Source organism: Erinaceus europaeus, chromosome 9, assembly GCF_950295315.1.
Source record: "Erinaceus europaeus chromosome 9, mEriEur2.1, whole genome shotgun sequence".
In the NCBI taxonomy this organism is placed as follows: Eukaryota; Metazoa; Chordata; class Mammalia; order Eulipotyphla; family Erinaceidae; genus Erinaceus; species Erinaceus europaeus.
In genome coordinates, this window is record NC_080170.1 from 77146403 (window position 1) to 77159942 (window position 13540).

General features: G+C 40.5%; 1 protein-coding gene across 26 annotated transcripts in view; it reads right to left on the reverse strand.

The window, feature by feature from the left end:
* Positions 1 to 13540, reverse strand: part of KALRN (kalirin RhoGEF kinase) — an 866834-nt gene that overhangs the window by 271069 nt on the left and 582225 nt on the right. For 15 of the 26 annotated variants that reach the window (XM_060198229.1, XM_060198225.1, XM_060198237.1 and 12 more), the window contains exons 28-32: positions 10745 to 10837; positions 5685 to 5796; positions 3583 to 3773; positions 3061 to 3162; positions 1275 to 1417 (exon numbers count right to left, since the gene is read on the reverse strand). In XM_060198229.1, coding sequence (XP_060054212.1) covers positions 1275 to 1417; positions 3061 to 3162; positions 3583 to 3773; positions 5685 to 5796; positions 10745 to 10837 — 641 coding nt within the window. Of the gene's footprint in view, positions 1 to 1274; positions 1418 to 3060; positions 3190 to 3582; positions 3774 to 5684; positions 5797 to 10744; positions 10838 to 13540 lie in introns of all 26 variants that reach the window. The other 11 variants (XM_060198227.1, XM_060198226.1, XM_060198224.1 and 8 more) reach the window with 1 other exon arrangement.

Consider the following 13540-nt stretch of genomic DNA (forward strand, 5'->3'; position numbering starts at 1 on the left):
TAGACTTTACCTAGGTCTGAACACAGGTAACTGAAACCAGAACAACTCCTCTTCCAACACTGGCACCATTTGTCCCTCCAGCACTGAAAGGCAACAGGGTCCTGGACATGTAAATACTGGGGCTTCTGACTAATAGAGGTACTTTGACCTTTGTCATCTCACTTCTCTTCTAATGAATGCTGCTACTTTATTGGCACTGAAGTGGCTCCCCAGCTTAGATATATTGGTTAGCACCAAAGGGTCAGTTAAATATTTATAATTTATTTCATTTTATGAATAAAGGAGATGTGAGCCTGCTGCCACCAATGACCACCACTCACAGTACACTGACTTTGCTGTGATTTCTTCTCAAAATTTGTATGAAGGCCTTTATATGCTTTCTTTTTAAAAAATATTTATTTACTCCCTCATTGCCCTTGTTTTATTGTTGTAGTTATTATTGTTGTCATCATTGTTGGATAGGACAGAGAGAAATGGAGAGAGGAGGGGAAGACAGAGAGGGGGAGAGAAAGATAGACACCTGCAGACCTACTTCACCACCTGTGAAGTGACTCCCCTGCAGGTGGGGAGCTGGGGGCTTGAACCGGGATCCTTATGCTGGTCCTTGTGCTTTGTACCACCTGTGCGCTTAATCTGCTGTGCTAAAGCCTGACTCTGTATATGCTTTATTTTTAAGTGCCTCTCCAAAAAGGACTGCTGTCAATATAGTGACACAAGAATGAGTCCTTTTCTACCTGATCACCTTTCTTATCTTGCATGAATGAAAATGAGGACTGGGGCGGGGGGAAAGGTATCCTCAGTAAGAGTTGCAGTGATAACCCTACCACACCACTCCTCCAGCATTATAGTACACAAAGTCCTATGACTATTCAGTCCAGAGAACTTCCTATTCATGGTTCACTTCTTTATCTAAAACTTCCTCACACACTCCATTCTGGTTCTCATCTGAAGTGCACTCTCTATGGATTCTCCCAGCATTTACTGTTCCTGGGGGAGTAGGAAGGACTTGTCTGACACTCCTTTCACCTTCTTTAAATACCTAGCAGAGTGTCTCTCAAGAGGTGCTCATTGAAGCCCTGCTGAATTAACTGAGAATAACTGGTGAGATGCTTAAAGTTAACTTATAGGAGGTAGAAACTGGCAGTATTTCATGAAGAAGGATGCTACCTAAAGAAAATGCAATGCCCTTGTAGAAGCAAAGGTTCATTCCTCTATTATTTCTTTTCCCACTTCCAGAAACAGATGAGGTAGTGCTCGGAAGAGATGCTGGTTACCTCTTACTATTGTTCCTCTGTTTGGCTGGTGTTTTGGGGAGCTGAATTGGCTCTTTTAAAGCTCCTTTCAAGTGAATGATCCTTTCTTGAATCACCTCTCGTATGTTCTTGATCCACTCCTGCTTGGTTTCTATGTTGGAGGCCTGGAGTGCCATAGGGAGAAAGAGTGAGAACCCCATTTCCCTTCACCCTGCTGAAAAAGCTCTTAACACTTGCTTGCAGGTTCCAATTCATTATAATTGAACATACTATTTGAGGAATTTTTTTTCTAACTCTATATACTTGTGACTCTTCACTATGAGGCATAAAATTTGCTATCTCCTAAAACAGGGTAATGACCTCAAGACTCAATGTAGACTTAGACAGCCCCTGACGCTCAAAGTGTTTAACAACCTTTAAAGCACTGCCCAATATTGATACCTGTGCTGAGGCTGGAGCAGTATCTGGAGGCTCCTTCATGGAGTCATTGATTCATACTTCAGAAACCAAATTCTGGGGATGTTTGAGGGAGGGGGAAATGGAGAGGGTAGGCAAGGGAGCAATTAAAAGGCAGTGGCTCTACTGGACCACTGGTATGGTGTATGTCAGGATACTCAATACTTACTATGGCTATGCAGGTTTATACCATTTGAGTTTTTAGCCTGGTACACCTGTTAATTATAGACATGGCTACTAATCCATGAATATTCCACATGTCTTCATGGGATTGTTTTAAAGTAATTCTGCCTTATAACAGGGAGCAGTTATGTTGGCAGTGCAAAATGAACAATGTGAAGATTTTGTCATGGTCAGAGCATCTTATTCCAGGTGATGGGCACTCCCCTTCTCAGGTAGGTTAATGACTCAACTCCTGTTGTGCTCTGTTGTATGCCCTCTCAGCACTGTTTTATTGTCTGAGGACAGGGTCTACCAGACCACAAAGCAAATTTGCAGGGATAACTCCCTATGTGCCCAGCCACACCCAATTTTGAGGTCTTCATTTAGAGAAATGTCTCCTCCTGATACTTGTCTCAGTCAACACACTCCCCATGGTAGTATGGTTTGCTAGAGCTTCTAGAGAATTCTCAGAGAATAGACTCCATATGCCTACTTTCTCCTCCACAGCACTGAGCAGAACATTCTATATGCATACCACATTTAGGAAAAAATACTGAGTGAAGGAGTCGGGTGGTAGTGCAGCAAGTGCAGGTGGCGCAAAGCTCAAGGACCTGCCTAAGGATCCCGGTTTGAGCCCCCGGCTCCCCACCTGCAGGGGAGTCTCTTCACAAGCGGTGAAGCAGGTCTGCAGGTGTCTATCTTTCTCTCCCGCTCTGTCTTCCCCTCCTCTCTCCATTTCTCTCTGTCCTATTCAAAAGTGATGACATCAATGACAACAACAATAACTACAACAATAAAACAACAAGGGCAACAAAAGGGAATAAATAAATATTTAAAAAATACTGAATGAATGTTGAGCAAATCAAAATGACTTTTGACACAGGTCAAATGTTGCTCTTTCCACTTGAAGGGAACAAATGGATAGAGCATATTTAAATGGACTCTGTTGGGGAAGCCCAATAGGCCACTCTTTGTCCTCTTTCTTATATTCTCATACAAGTGCATGTATTTGAAAAGATCACTGGCCTTCAAGATTTCAAGTCTGCTTTCATGAGAGACTTTACTTCTCCATACCCAAAAAGACCAATGGCTTAGTGGAGGTCCCTGTGTTCAGGTGTAACATGACCATAGCCCTCCACCCTCACCTTCCCTCAATCCTGATCTGTGCTCAGCAGAGAGCAGTACTTACTTTCAGCACTGTTTTATTGTCTGAGGATGGGGTGCGCCCAGACCACAAGGCGAATTTGCAGGGATCACCCTCTACGTGCTCGGTCACACCCAACTCTGAGGTCTGTAGACAGGAAATGCCTGTGAGAGGCTGGAAGGGAAGGGCAGGGCAGTGGGAAAACTTAGGGCTGGGGTGGGAAGGGGAAGATAACAAAGAGGAGAGGACCGAGGGAGGGCCTTCTGTCAATCAAACTTAAACAGACTGGATATTCTTTCACTCAGGATGAAAAGATCTGCAGGCTTTGATTAGCAGGAAGTAGGAAGGGAAGGCAAAGAGAGGTGCTGGAAACAAACAGAAAGAACTGTGAACTGTCAAATGCAGAAGTAGGAGTTGAGGGTGGAAGTTTTTTTTTCAAACAGGGGCATTTTCATTGGTCCAAGATAGTTTTGGCAAGGTATCAGGGGCTGAATGTTTCAAGATCCCTTCCTGCCCAAGAACTCTATGGCTACAGCAGTCTAGTCTTACCACAACTGCCCAACCTACCAGTAGCTTGTTCTTGTAAACATATTTTGTGTGTCCTGAAGAATCTTTGATTTCCTTGCTAAAAACCAAGGAAATCTCAAAGAGGAACAGGTGCCGCTCCCGTCCCTTCCGGATTAGTGACTTCGGGTCCCATACTTGAAAGGCATCTTGAAGAATCAGTTCCCCCTGGACATCCAGGTTCTCATCAAACCCTGAAAAACACCCATTTCCACCCAATGGAGTTTTTTCAGAGTTACATGTGGGTGCCATGCTCCACACCCCTCCAGGAGAAAAGCTTTCATAACCCTTAGCACCCACGGGTCTTTTCTCTCTGTGTTGATTTCTCAAGACTCTGGAACACCTGTGTAGAAAGGTCCTCAGTATTATAATTTAACTGTATCATGCTGCCTATATTGCACCATCTCCCGTGAACACCACCGGCATCTTCTGCAATGCCAACCTTATATTTCCTTTTTCCTCCACTGCTCTTTACCACTTACTAGGGCTCTGAGTGGGGCTGGGAACAACACTGCCAGACGGAGCATCCTTGACTCCACTTTCTCATTGCTTTTTTTTAAATTGCCACCAGGGTTATTGCTGTGGCTTGGTGCCTGCACCTTGAGTCCACAGTTCTTGGTGGCCTTTTTTCCCTTTATACTTTGATAGGACAGAGAGAAATTGAGAGAAGGTACACAAACAGACAAGCAGACAGACCTGCAGTGCTGCTTCACTGCTCATGAAGCTTCCCCCTGCATGGGGGCTTGAATCTGGATCCTTCCACATGGTAATGTGCATGCTCAATTGGGGGAAGCACCACCTGCCCGCCTTTGCTTTATTTCCTATATTTCGATAACTCTTCTCTTTACTCCTGTATAATGTGGTTTAGGAGCCTTCCGTAGTTTTTATTTACAACTTAACACACTTTACAGGGGTTCTGAACTTTAGAGTACATAATATTTATCCACAGAGCTTGAGAAAATATATTTCCATCCCTCATCATCCTCCAAAAGACTGGGATTCAGTAGATGTGGGGAGAAGCCCATGAATTTCCACTTCTGACAAGTATGGTCAACAGACCAAACTCAAGAGAAGCTGGATCCAGAATACAGGTCAGGGACAGACTAGAGGAAAAAGGTATTTTCAGAGGACACCCAGATTGGGGGTAGAGGACAGTATCAAATAAAAAAATAAAGGATCGGTGAAGTTTTGACAATAATAATACACTCAGATGCTTAGTGTTTTGTGTGAGAAGATAACTAGGACTCCTTACATGTGGAATTGGGGTCCCTGTGGTAACCTAGTGTTAACCTGTGGTAACCAGGAAGTACCCAGGCCTGACCAAGTCTTTTAATAGGGACAGAAAAGGGAAGTGATGGAAGAGGGGAGAGACAGATCCTAGAAAAGGAAAACAGCCCACAGATTTACATATTTACAACAGAGTACACTTACTTCCCTTAACACTTATTTGTCAACCCAGACTAGGATGACTCATCTAAAAACTCCCACCTCAGTGTGGCTGCTCTTCCCATCTGTTTTGTAGGGTTGATATCACTTCATTGGTATCGCCCTCTATCAGTTTTCTGGGTCTCAGGAATACAGTTTCAGTGAAGTGGATGTAGTGCAGTCTTATCAGATTTATCTGACTGTACTTTTTTCACTTGATAAAAAGAGCATAAAACTGAAGACACTGTGCACATTCTGCTTATAAGGATTCCTATGTAATTTGATGATATGTAATATAAATGTTAGCAGATAAACTGTTGTGGGCTAGGGCTATAACACCTTTCTAGTAAGGATGATGATGGATTGTTCTAGCTGCCTCAGAGGCAGCAAGTTCTTCATATACCTGATAGGCTTAGGCCTTGACCTACCTAGAGACATAGTGTTAGCCAGTTGGTCCTCAAGGAGTTCCTCTCACATTTCCTAAGGACTTGTGAAGCACTTTCTCCTCTCTTCCAGTTTTGCTTTCTATTCTCCTCCAGTTTTGCTCCTCTCCTCCAGTTTTGCTTATTGCCTGACTTCACACCACTCCTCCCCACCCCAACTCCCACCACACATGCTCCTTGGTCTTAAGAAAGGAGGAGACTGGGGGGTGGAGGGCAGGGGGACAGGGAGGACATTACCTTCCAGCATACTGACATGCATGGCATCATTGGCTTTCTTTGGGACACTGAGCATCACTTCCAGCCCATCCTTGAGCTCCCCTTTCCCTTCTTCACAGCAAGTTAAAAGTTCCTGGGGGGGAAATTTAGACCATTAGAACCACTTCCTTTAGTTTTCCCACCAAGACAATTCTACAGCAGTTTTATTCTCTGTAATTGTTCTCTCTGAAGTATAGGGAAAGGGAGGGGGCAGGTGGTGGATCACCCAGTTGAGTGTACACATTACCATGCACAAGGACCTGAATTTGAACCCCTGCTCCTCTCCTGTAGGAGGGATGCTTCATGAATAGTAAAGCAGGTCTTCAGGTGTCTATCTTTCTCCCTATCTCCTCCCCCTCTCTCAATTTATCCCTGTCCTATCAAATAATATAGAAAGGAAAAGGAAACAATGGCTACAGGGAGTGGTGGATTCATACTGCAGGCACCAAGCCACAATGATAACCCTGGTGGCAATACGACCAAAAATAAAAAAGCAAATAAATACATAAGTAAATAAATAAAGTATAAAGAAAGTGGGCTGAAGTAGATTGAGCATTAGCCCCAAAGAATCCAACCACTATGTTTTCTCTGGCTGTGCTTCCTCAGTTCAGTATAATCCAACTTTCAAATGTCTGGTACGATCCATCAATAGCTAGGGCATTTTCAGTCACAGGGCTACTTTCCTAAAAAAATGGAATTTCCTGAGAAAAGTGCAGGGAAAAATGCTGTTCTGTGAAATCAAGAGAAGACAAAAAGGACAAAAAAGAACACACCACACTGATATATCACTGCACATCTACTGCTAGCACCACTTTTATTTAGACACCTCTATGCCTGAACTTCTACCATAATGAGAGCAAGCTGAGATTATAGGCATTGTAAGGTTATACCAACTGATTCATTACAACAGTTTTTTAGATAATATAGGATGGAATACATAACTTGGGGTTAACATGAAATTCTAGACTGGTCATTTCACTGTCAGATAAAGTGACTGTCAATAAGAGGGATGAAGATTTTCTCCAGGTGATGGGATTCATTGGAGATCATATAGGGGGTTGAATCTAGGTCTCTTGAATCCAGATCCAGTACTCAGTCCTTCCTAACAATGATGTGTCTCTCATATCCTCTACCACATAGAGGTTTCCTAGAATATTCCCTCTCTACTTCATCATCGGAGACTAGATCATTTCATGTCTATGAAAATATGAAGTATCAAGTTTGGTGGAGAGGAGATAATTTCCAGTTAAGGACTCATAAAGACTATTTAGAACGATTTTACCCAAACCAGAGGAATACTGGTTTTCCATTTTTCCTATCAGGGGCATTGGCTCTTGCTTACTCCAACAGTGGGAAGGCAACAGTAACAAATAGATCTGCATCTATATTTACTCTTCTGTGAGGGGGTAATGGGAAGGACAGATGGACAGAGTAAGCCGACCAGATCAAACTTTGCAAACATGCAAAATACACTGATGGTACTTGCTAGCTGGAAAGTCCTTATCCTTGGAATGTTTTCAGCAGGACATATCTGGCCTGCCTAGGACTTCTTATGGTAAACAAATCTGGAATGCGTGGCTTTAAGGACATGGCTCTCTGGAAAGTATCACAAAAGCTATGCAACTAAGTAGAAAATAAGCATTTTTAAAAATGTTTTTAAAATTTATTTTAATGAGAGAAAGGGAGATATACAGAGAGAAAGACCAACACACTGCTCAGCTCTGGCTTATGGTGGTACTGGGGATTGAACCTGGGACCTCAGAGCCTCAAGCATGATAATCTTTTATAAAAACCATTATGCTGTCTCCCCAGCCCTGAAAGTAAGCATTTTTCATGGCTGAGATGGTTCCCTTCAGGGTATGTGATTAGATGTGACAGATATCATTTAGATACTTTATATCACAGCACACCCTGATGCTGTAAGAATGGACTGGAGGCTCTGACTCTAGATTTCTGTGTCCCCTCTGTCTTTAACTTATTTATATATCCTTGAAATAAACAGTAAAGCTTCTTACTTTTAAAGTTATCAAATTAGTAAGCATTTGATAGAAAAACCCAATCCTTTACGCTAGCTTGGATACATCCCATGGGAGAAAGGGAGCTTTCAACGTCCATAGAAGAATCTCCCAGAGCACATGTTTGAGAAACATACACAATCAGTTCTCTGCTCTGTCCTTGTTCCAATCAGTGTAATGGCATAATTGTTTAGAAAGCTGTACTTATTTTTTACAACTTCAAGTTCTCCTATTCTCCCTACTCTTTTCCTAATTTTAACTCTCCCATATCTGTTGTCATATATTATCAAGGGAACTCTTGACGCAGAAGCATAAGAGGAAAACTAGAAATATTTTAGCATCAGAAAACACCTATTAGCTTAGCCCTAAAAGCAGTTTAGAGAGCCCATCAATCTATCAGCAAAGTCAATAATATCTTCTTAGAGTCTTGCTATAGTTTATATCTGCTTGGTTTAAATCAGTTTCCAAAAGGATAGCTATAACAGATTTATTTGGAGAATATCAAACGACATGTACATTTTACTTTCATGCAACACCTAAGGTGATAAACTCAGAGAGGACACTAACAATTAAGTAGCAATTCACTTTGAATAAAATTGACCTTAATAAGAAAATAAATCCCATATTATTTGCTTATAGTAAAAACTCAGCAAACTATTTTTTGGTTTATTTAGGAGGGACTCTGCTACCAGCACATTTTAAAAAGGCCAACTTATTTTGTCTTTGTTTCTCCAATAATTTTAGAGTTTCATTATGACCAAGTTTTCAGTTCTTAATTTTTCTGTGTGTATGTCAGTTAGCCACAAACTTACCTCTTCTTTTGTTCTTCTGTTAGAATTCATCTTAGTTGATTTAAAATATTGGTAATGTGAACAGGCAAATAAACTTTTTTTTAACTTTTTAAAAATTTCAAGAACATACTAATTTCTGAGAAAATTTTAGGTTACCACAAAATACACAAAATATATATATATAAATTAAATACTTGTACAATGAAAATAAATTAGAAGGGTTAAGCATGAAGTGGATTAGGGAAGGAGAGGATAATTATCAGCAGAAGTATGGGCTAAGGAAAAGTGTAACTAATCAGAGAATGAAACACTAAAATATCTGAATTAAAGGAAAAAAAAAAAAGAACTCGTAGCTCTTGTGGTTTAAAGGCAGAAAACACATGATTTTTCATGAGAACATATCCTTCCACTAATTTAAGATTTCATTTAAATTTCCAATGTAGGAAATTTTCCAAAACAAGCAGATAACATCTCTGAAACAAGTTCTGCCCAAATTGTTGAGATTTCTTCCACTCTGTATTTCTTTTTTCTTTTCTTTTTTTATTTAAGAAAGGAGACATTAACAAAATCATAGGATAGGGGGTGTACAATTCCATACAATTCCCGCCACCCAATCTCCATATCCCATCCCCTCCCCAATAGCTTTCCCATTCTCTATCCCTCTGGGACACAGTATTTCTAACACTGGTCTTTAATAAAAGGCAAAGACATGAAGCTGTGTTGTAGTGCTCTAAGACATTGTGTAGGGTTGGATGATTGAGTGCTTAGAAGCAGAATTCTGTAGTTTCTTCTTAAGACATGAAGAAGGATAATCAAAGAAGACTAAAAAGAACCAATGATGTATGATGCTGCCCTCTCAGATGAGGAGAGAGGTCCAGGTGACAGACTCACTGCTGTCCCCACTTCTTTCGTAATGGAACCACAAGTGTTAAGGACTCCAAAGACTCTAGATTTGAACTAGACTGGGTTTTAAGTTTAGTGAAACTAGTATACTTGAGATTCTGTAGGTATCTCTAAACATGAGCTGAATTTTATCAGATGATCTCTGAAAATTAATTACTAATAACACATTGTTCACTATCCCTCCAGGATTATTACAGGGGCTCAGTGCCTGTACCACAAATCCACTGCTCCCGGAGGCTATTTTTTTCCCTTTAGTTGCCCTTGTTTTTTTTATTGTTGTTGTGGTTATTTTTGTTATTGATGTTGTTGTTGTTGGATAGGACAGAGAGAAAATGAGAGAGGAGGAGAAGACAAAGAGGGGGAGATAAAGACAGATACCTGCAGACCTGCTTCACCACTTGTGAAGTGACTCTCCAGTAGGTAGGGAGCTGGGGGCTTGAACAGGGATCCTTATGCTGGTCCTTGCGCTTTGTGCCATGTGCAATTAACCTACTGTGCTATCGCCTGACCCCCATCCCTTTATCTTTTACAGTTGAGGATCAATCAATGATCAAAGTGAGGGGAAATACTATCCTTACAACTTAAGAATTAATATACAAGGGGGGTTAAATAGCTGCTTATAATAGTGATTTCCTAGAATGAATTTCCCAGAAATGTCATATTCAGGTTGACAGTGTACCTTTCTATGAGAAGCATCACACTAAATTACTTAGTATTTTACATACTATGATTATCTGACTTTTAAAGGAAAACGTTTAGAGAAAATGCACATCTCTTCTTTGGCTCCATATGGAATCCTACAAACACAAGAGAGTCAATGCATTTAGCATGCAAGCTTTGATTATCTTTCCCCCTAAAACTCAAAGTCTTAAAAAAAAAACATATTTATGCAATGAATGGCAGTGGCCAGGATGGCATCTACTTCCAGAGTATACTAGCGCTATCCTTGAGAACATCTCCTCCTAGCAGAAGGGGCGAGTAGTAGAAACCTGTCCCAGAAGGGAGGGTGACAGCAAGCTCTGAGAGCAAGCCACTATTTGGGATGACAATTCCTTAAAGATGTATGGTGAATGGGTGGGAAAATAATTACGTACTTCTAAGTCCATATCTACTCTTTTTCACCAAAGTAAGCATCTAGCATTTTGGGAGATAGGATATACAATCTGGAGCCAGCAATAACTACTTGGGTTCATTTCTAAAGTTCTTCCCTAAGTAGAGGAAAGGTTTTCAGGTGGAAATGTTCAAATCCTTAAGCAAAATTGAGACTCCCTGGGCTTGTCTGGTCAGTAAAGTGGTAGAGGATGATGTATTATAAAATGGAGAAGGGATATACCTTCAGGAGCAGCTGGTACTTGGTGATCCTCTGGACGGGCTTAATTAGGTAGGAGGAGATGGAGTTGGCCAGACCATGCCGCTGCTGTATCTCCTACAGGGATGAAAATGAGCACCATTAGAGACAGTGGCATGAGTATGTATGTATTTTGGAGCAGGTTGTGGAGTAAAAAGAGAGGCGAAAAGAAAATTGCATTGACAGTTACAAGAAAATTTTGTTTGAGGGGTAGAAGAGACTAGAACGAGAAATCTACATGCACATATAACTATAGAAGAGAGGCAATATGACCAAAGGGGAAAAGAAAGCAGATTTTGTGAAACAGAAATGAAAATTAAGAAGAAATGAAGGAAAATGAAAGTAGACGAAAATATTAATACAAATAATGGAGAAAAGTGTAAGAGGTGACAAAGTGGAAGAGAAATGCAGTAAGAACTTAAAGATGAAAAAGTAAAGGGAGAGGAAAATAGAAGAGGAATAAAAAGGGAGGCAGAGGGAAAGAGAGATGGAGAGAGAGAAACTCTAATTTCTGTACTCATGGCTTCTGAGTCTTTATTCACCATCACTTCTTAATATAGTACAGGACATCATATAATTTTTACTATCCATCCTCTGCTAAAATTTTAGACCTCTCAACTCTGAACTAGTGCCTTATTATAGCTCTATTATCAACAGCACCTCCCTTATTCTTCAGGTATCTTGAGCTGGAGACATGGAATCATTTCTAGTTATTTTTTTCCTTCTGCTATCCTAGTAGACAAATCTTTCCTCTTCATTTTCACCCTTATAGCTCAAACACAGGCTAAGAAAAGGGACTCCAATTTCTGTCAGTGCTAGTCTCAGCTATTTCCAAAGTGTTCTTCTTCTTTTTTTTAAATTGTTGTTCTTTATTAATATTATTATTATTGGTAGCAGGGATATATCTGGGGCTTGGTGCCAGCACTACAAATCCAACACTCCCAATGGCCATTTTGTCAATGGTCAATTTTTTCAAACATGAGTCCTTGTACTTGTTAAATTTTTTAGATCTTAAATGGTAGGAAAACATGGCAAGGAGTTTCAGAAGGTATCTTAAATCTAATAACAAAAGAGTGGGGGAAAGTTGGGAAATAGAAACTACTTAGGGGGCAGTGCAAAAGTCCAAAAGCTCCCCCCATCCTCTTACAAAATAAACAAATGACTCTTTAAAATATTAACAAATAAGAGGTTGGGTGTACATCCTGCTGACCACACGCATTACCTTGCACAGGACCCAGGTTTAAGCCCCTGCTCCCCAACTGCAGGAGGGATACTTGATGAGTGGTGAAGCAGGACTGCAAGTATCTATCTTTCTCTCTCTCCCCGTCTCCCCTCTTAATTTCTCTATTACTTCAAATAAAATATAAGGAAAATAAAATATTAATGAAAAAAGAAAAAAAAACTAGTATAGTCATGGGCCCATGGGCCCTTTGGAATATAACTAAAATAGACCTATTAACTATCTACAAAATGGAGACCCCTAAATCTTCATCTGAACTATTCCAGCCTTTAGGCTCATGATTAGTCAACAATTTGTTTGACTCTCCTTTCAGCCACCAGGTTCCAGATGCTAACCTGATGCCAATCAGACTTCCCTGAACAGACGACCCGGTCCACCAATGTGTCCTGGAGTCCCGCTTACCCAGAGCCCCACCCCATTAGGGAAAGAAAGAGACAGGCTGGGATTATGGATTGACCTGCCAAAGTCCATGTTCAGCAGGGAAGCAATTACAGAAGCCAAACATTTCACCTTTTTCGCCCCATAATGACCCTGGGTCCATACTCCCAGAAGGATAAAAAATAGGAAAGATATCAGGGGAGGGGATGGGCTACAGAGTTCTGGTGGTGGGAACTCTGTGGAGTTGTACCCCTCTTATCCTATGTTTTTTGTCAGTGTTTCCTTTTTATAAATAAAAATAAAAATAATTTATACAATGTTCATAGCAGTGATTAATAGTGGAAAAAAGATATACACAACCTAGTGTACATTGGTTGATGCATAACAAAACATCTTATATCCATAAACTAGAATATAATTTGGCCACCAAAAGGAATAAAATACTAGCAGATGCTACACAAATGTAATATGCATGAATATGCTAAGTAAAAGAAATCAGTATCAAGGGGCTAGCTGATGACACACCAAATAGAATACACATAGTATCATTTTTAAGGACCCAGGATCAAGCCCCCAGTGGGTTTCCACCTGCCACAGAGAAGCTTCCTACTCAATTTCTCTCTCTCCAGCCAATAAATAATTATTTAAAAAAAAAGAAATAAGCAACAGAAGAGAAAATATGCTGAGCTAGGATTTAAGAAAGAAGCAATGGGAGAAATGCAAGAAACTTTTAAAAATTAGACAAGCTAAGACTTGCTACATGGGTATGAAGGTCAGGGAGTAGTAAATAAAAATAATTATTCCATTTCTTGCCAACTATTCCAGAAAGTAGCAATTTTCTTACTCATTGCTTTTCCTCTAGAGGTATTCAGTTATAGTGAGACTTGTTCAAGGATGATGGGCAAACGCAGTTGGCAGCTTGTCTTTGGGCAAATGAACACTATGAGGAAAGAACAGGAAACAATGCCTCTGACACACTTCCCATTCCAACGAGATACACAGCTCTGGCAAAGTGACATGTGGAATAGTACAAGGGGGCAACTTCAGTGCTTAGTAAGCTAAACCAAGCTTAGTAATCAACATGGCAATAAACACCACAGTACCACAGTACTCATGCCTAGTGTAAAATGTCCTGAAGCATGTGAATGTATGGGTTTTTTAAA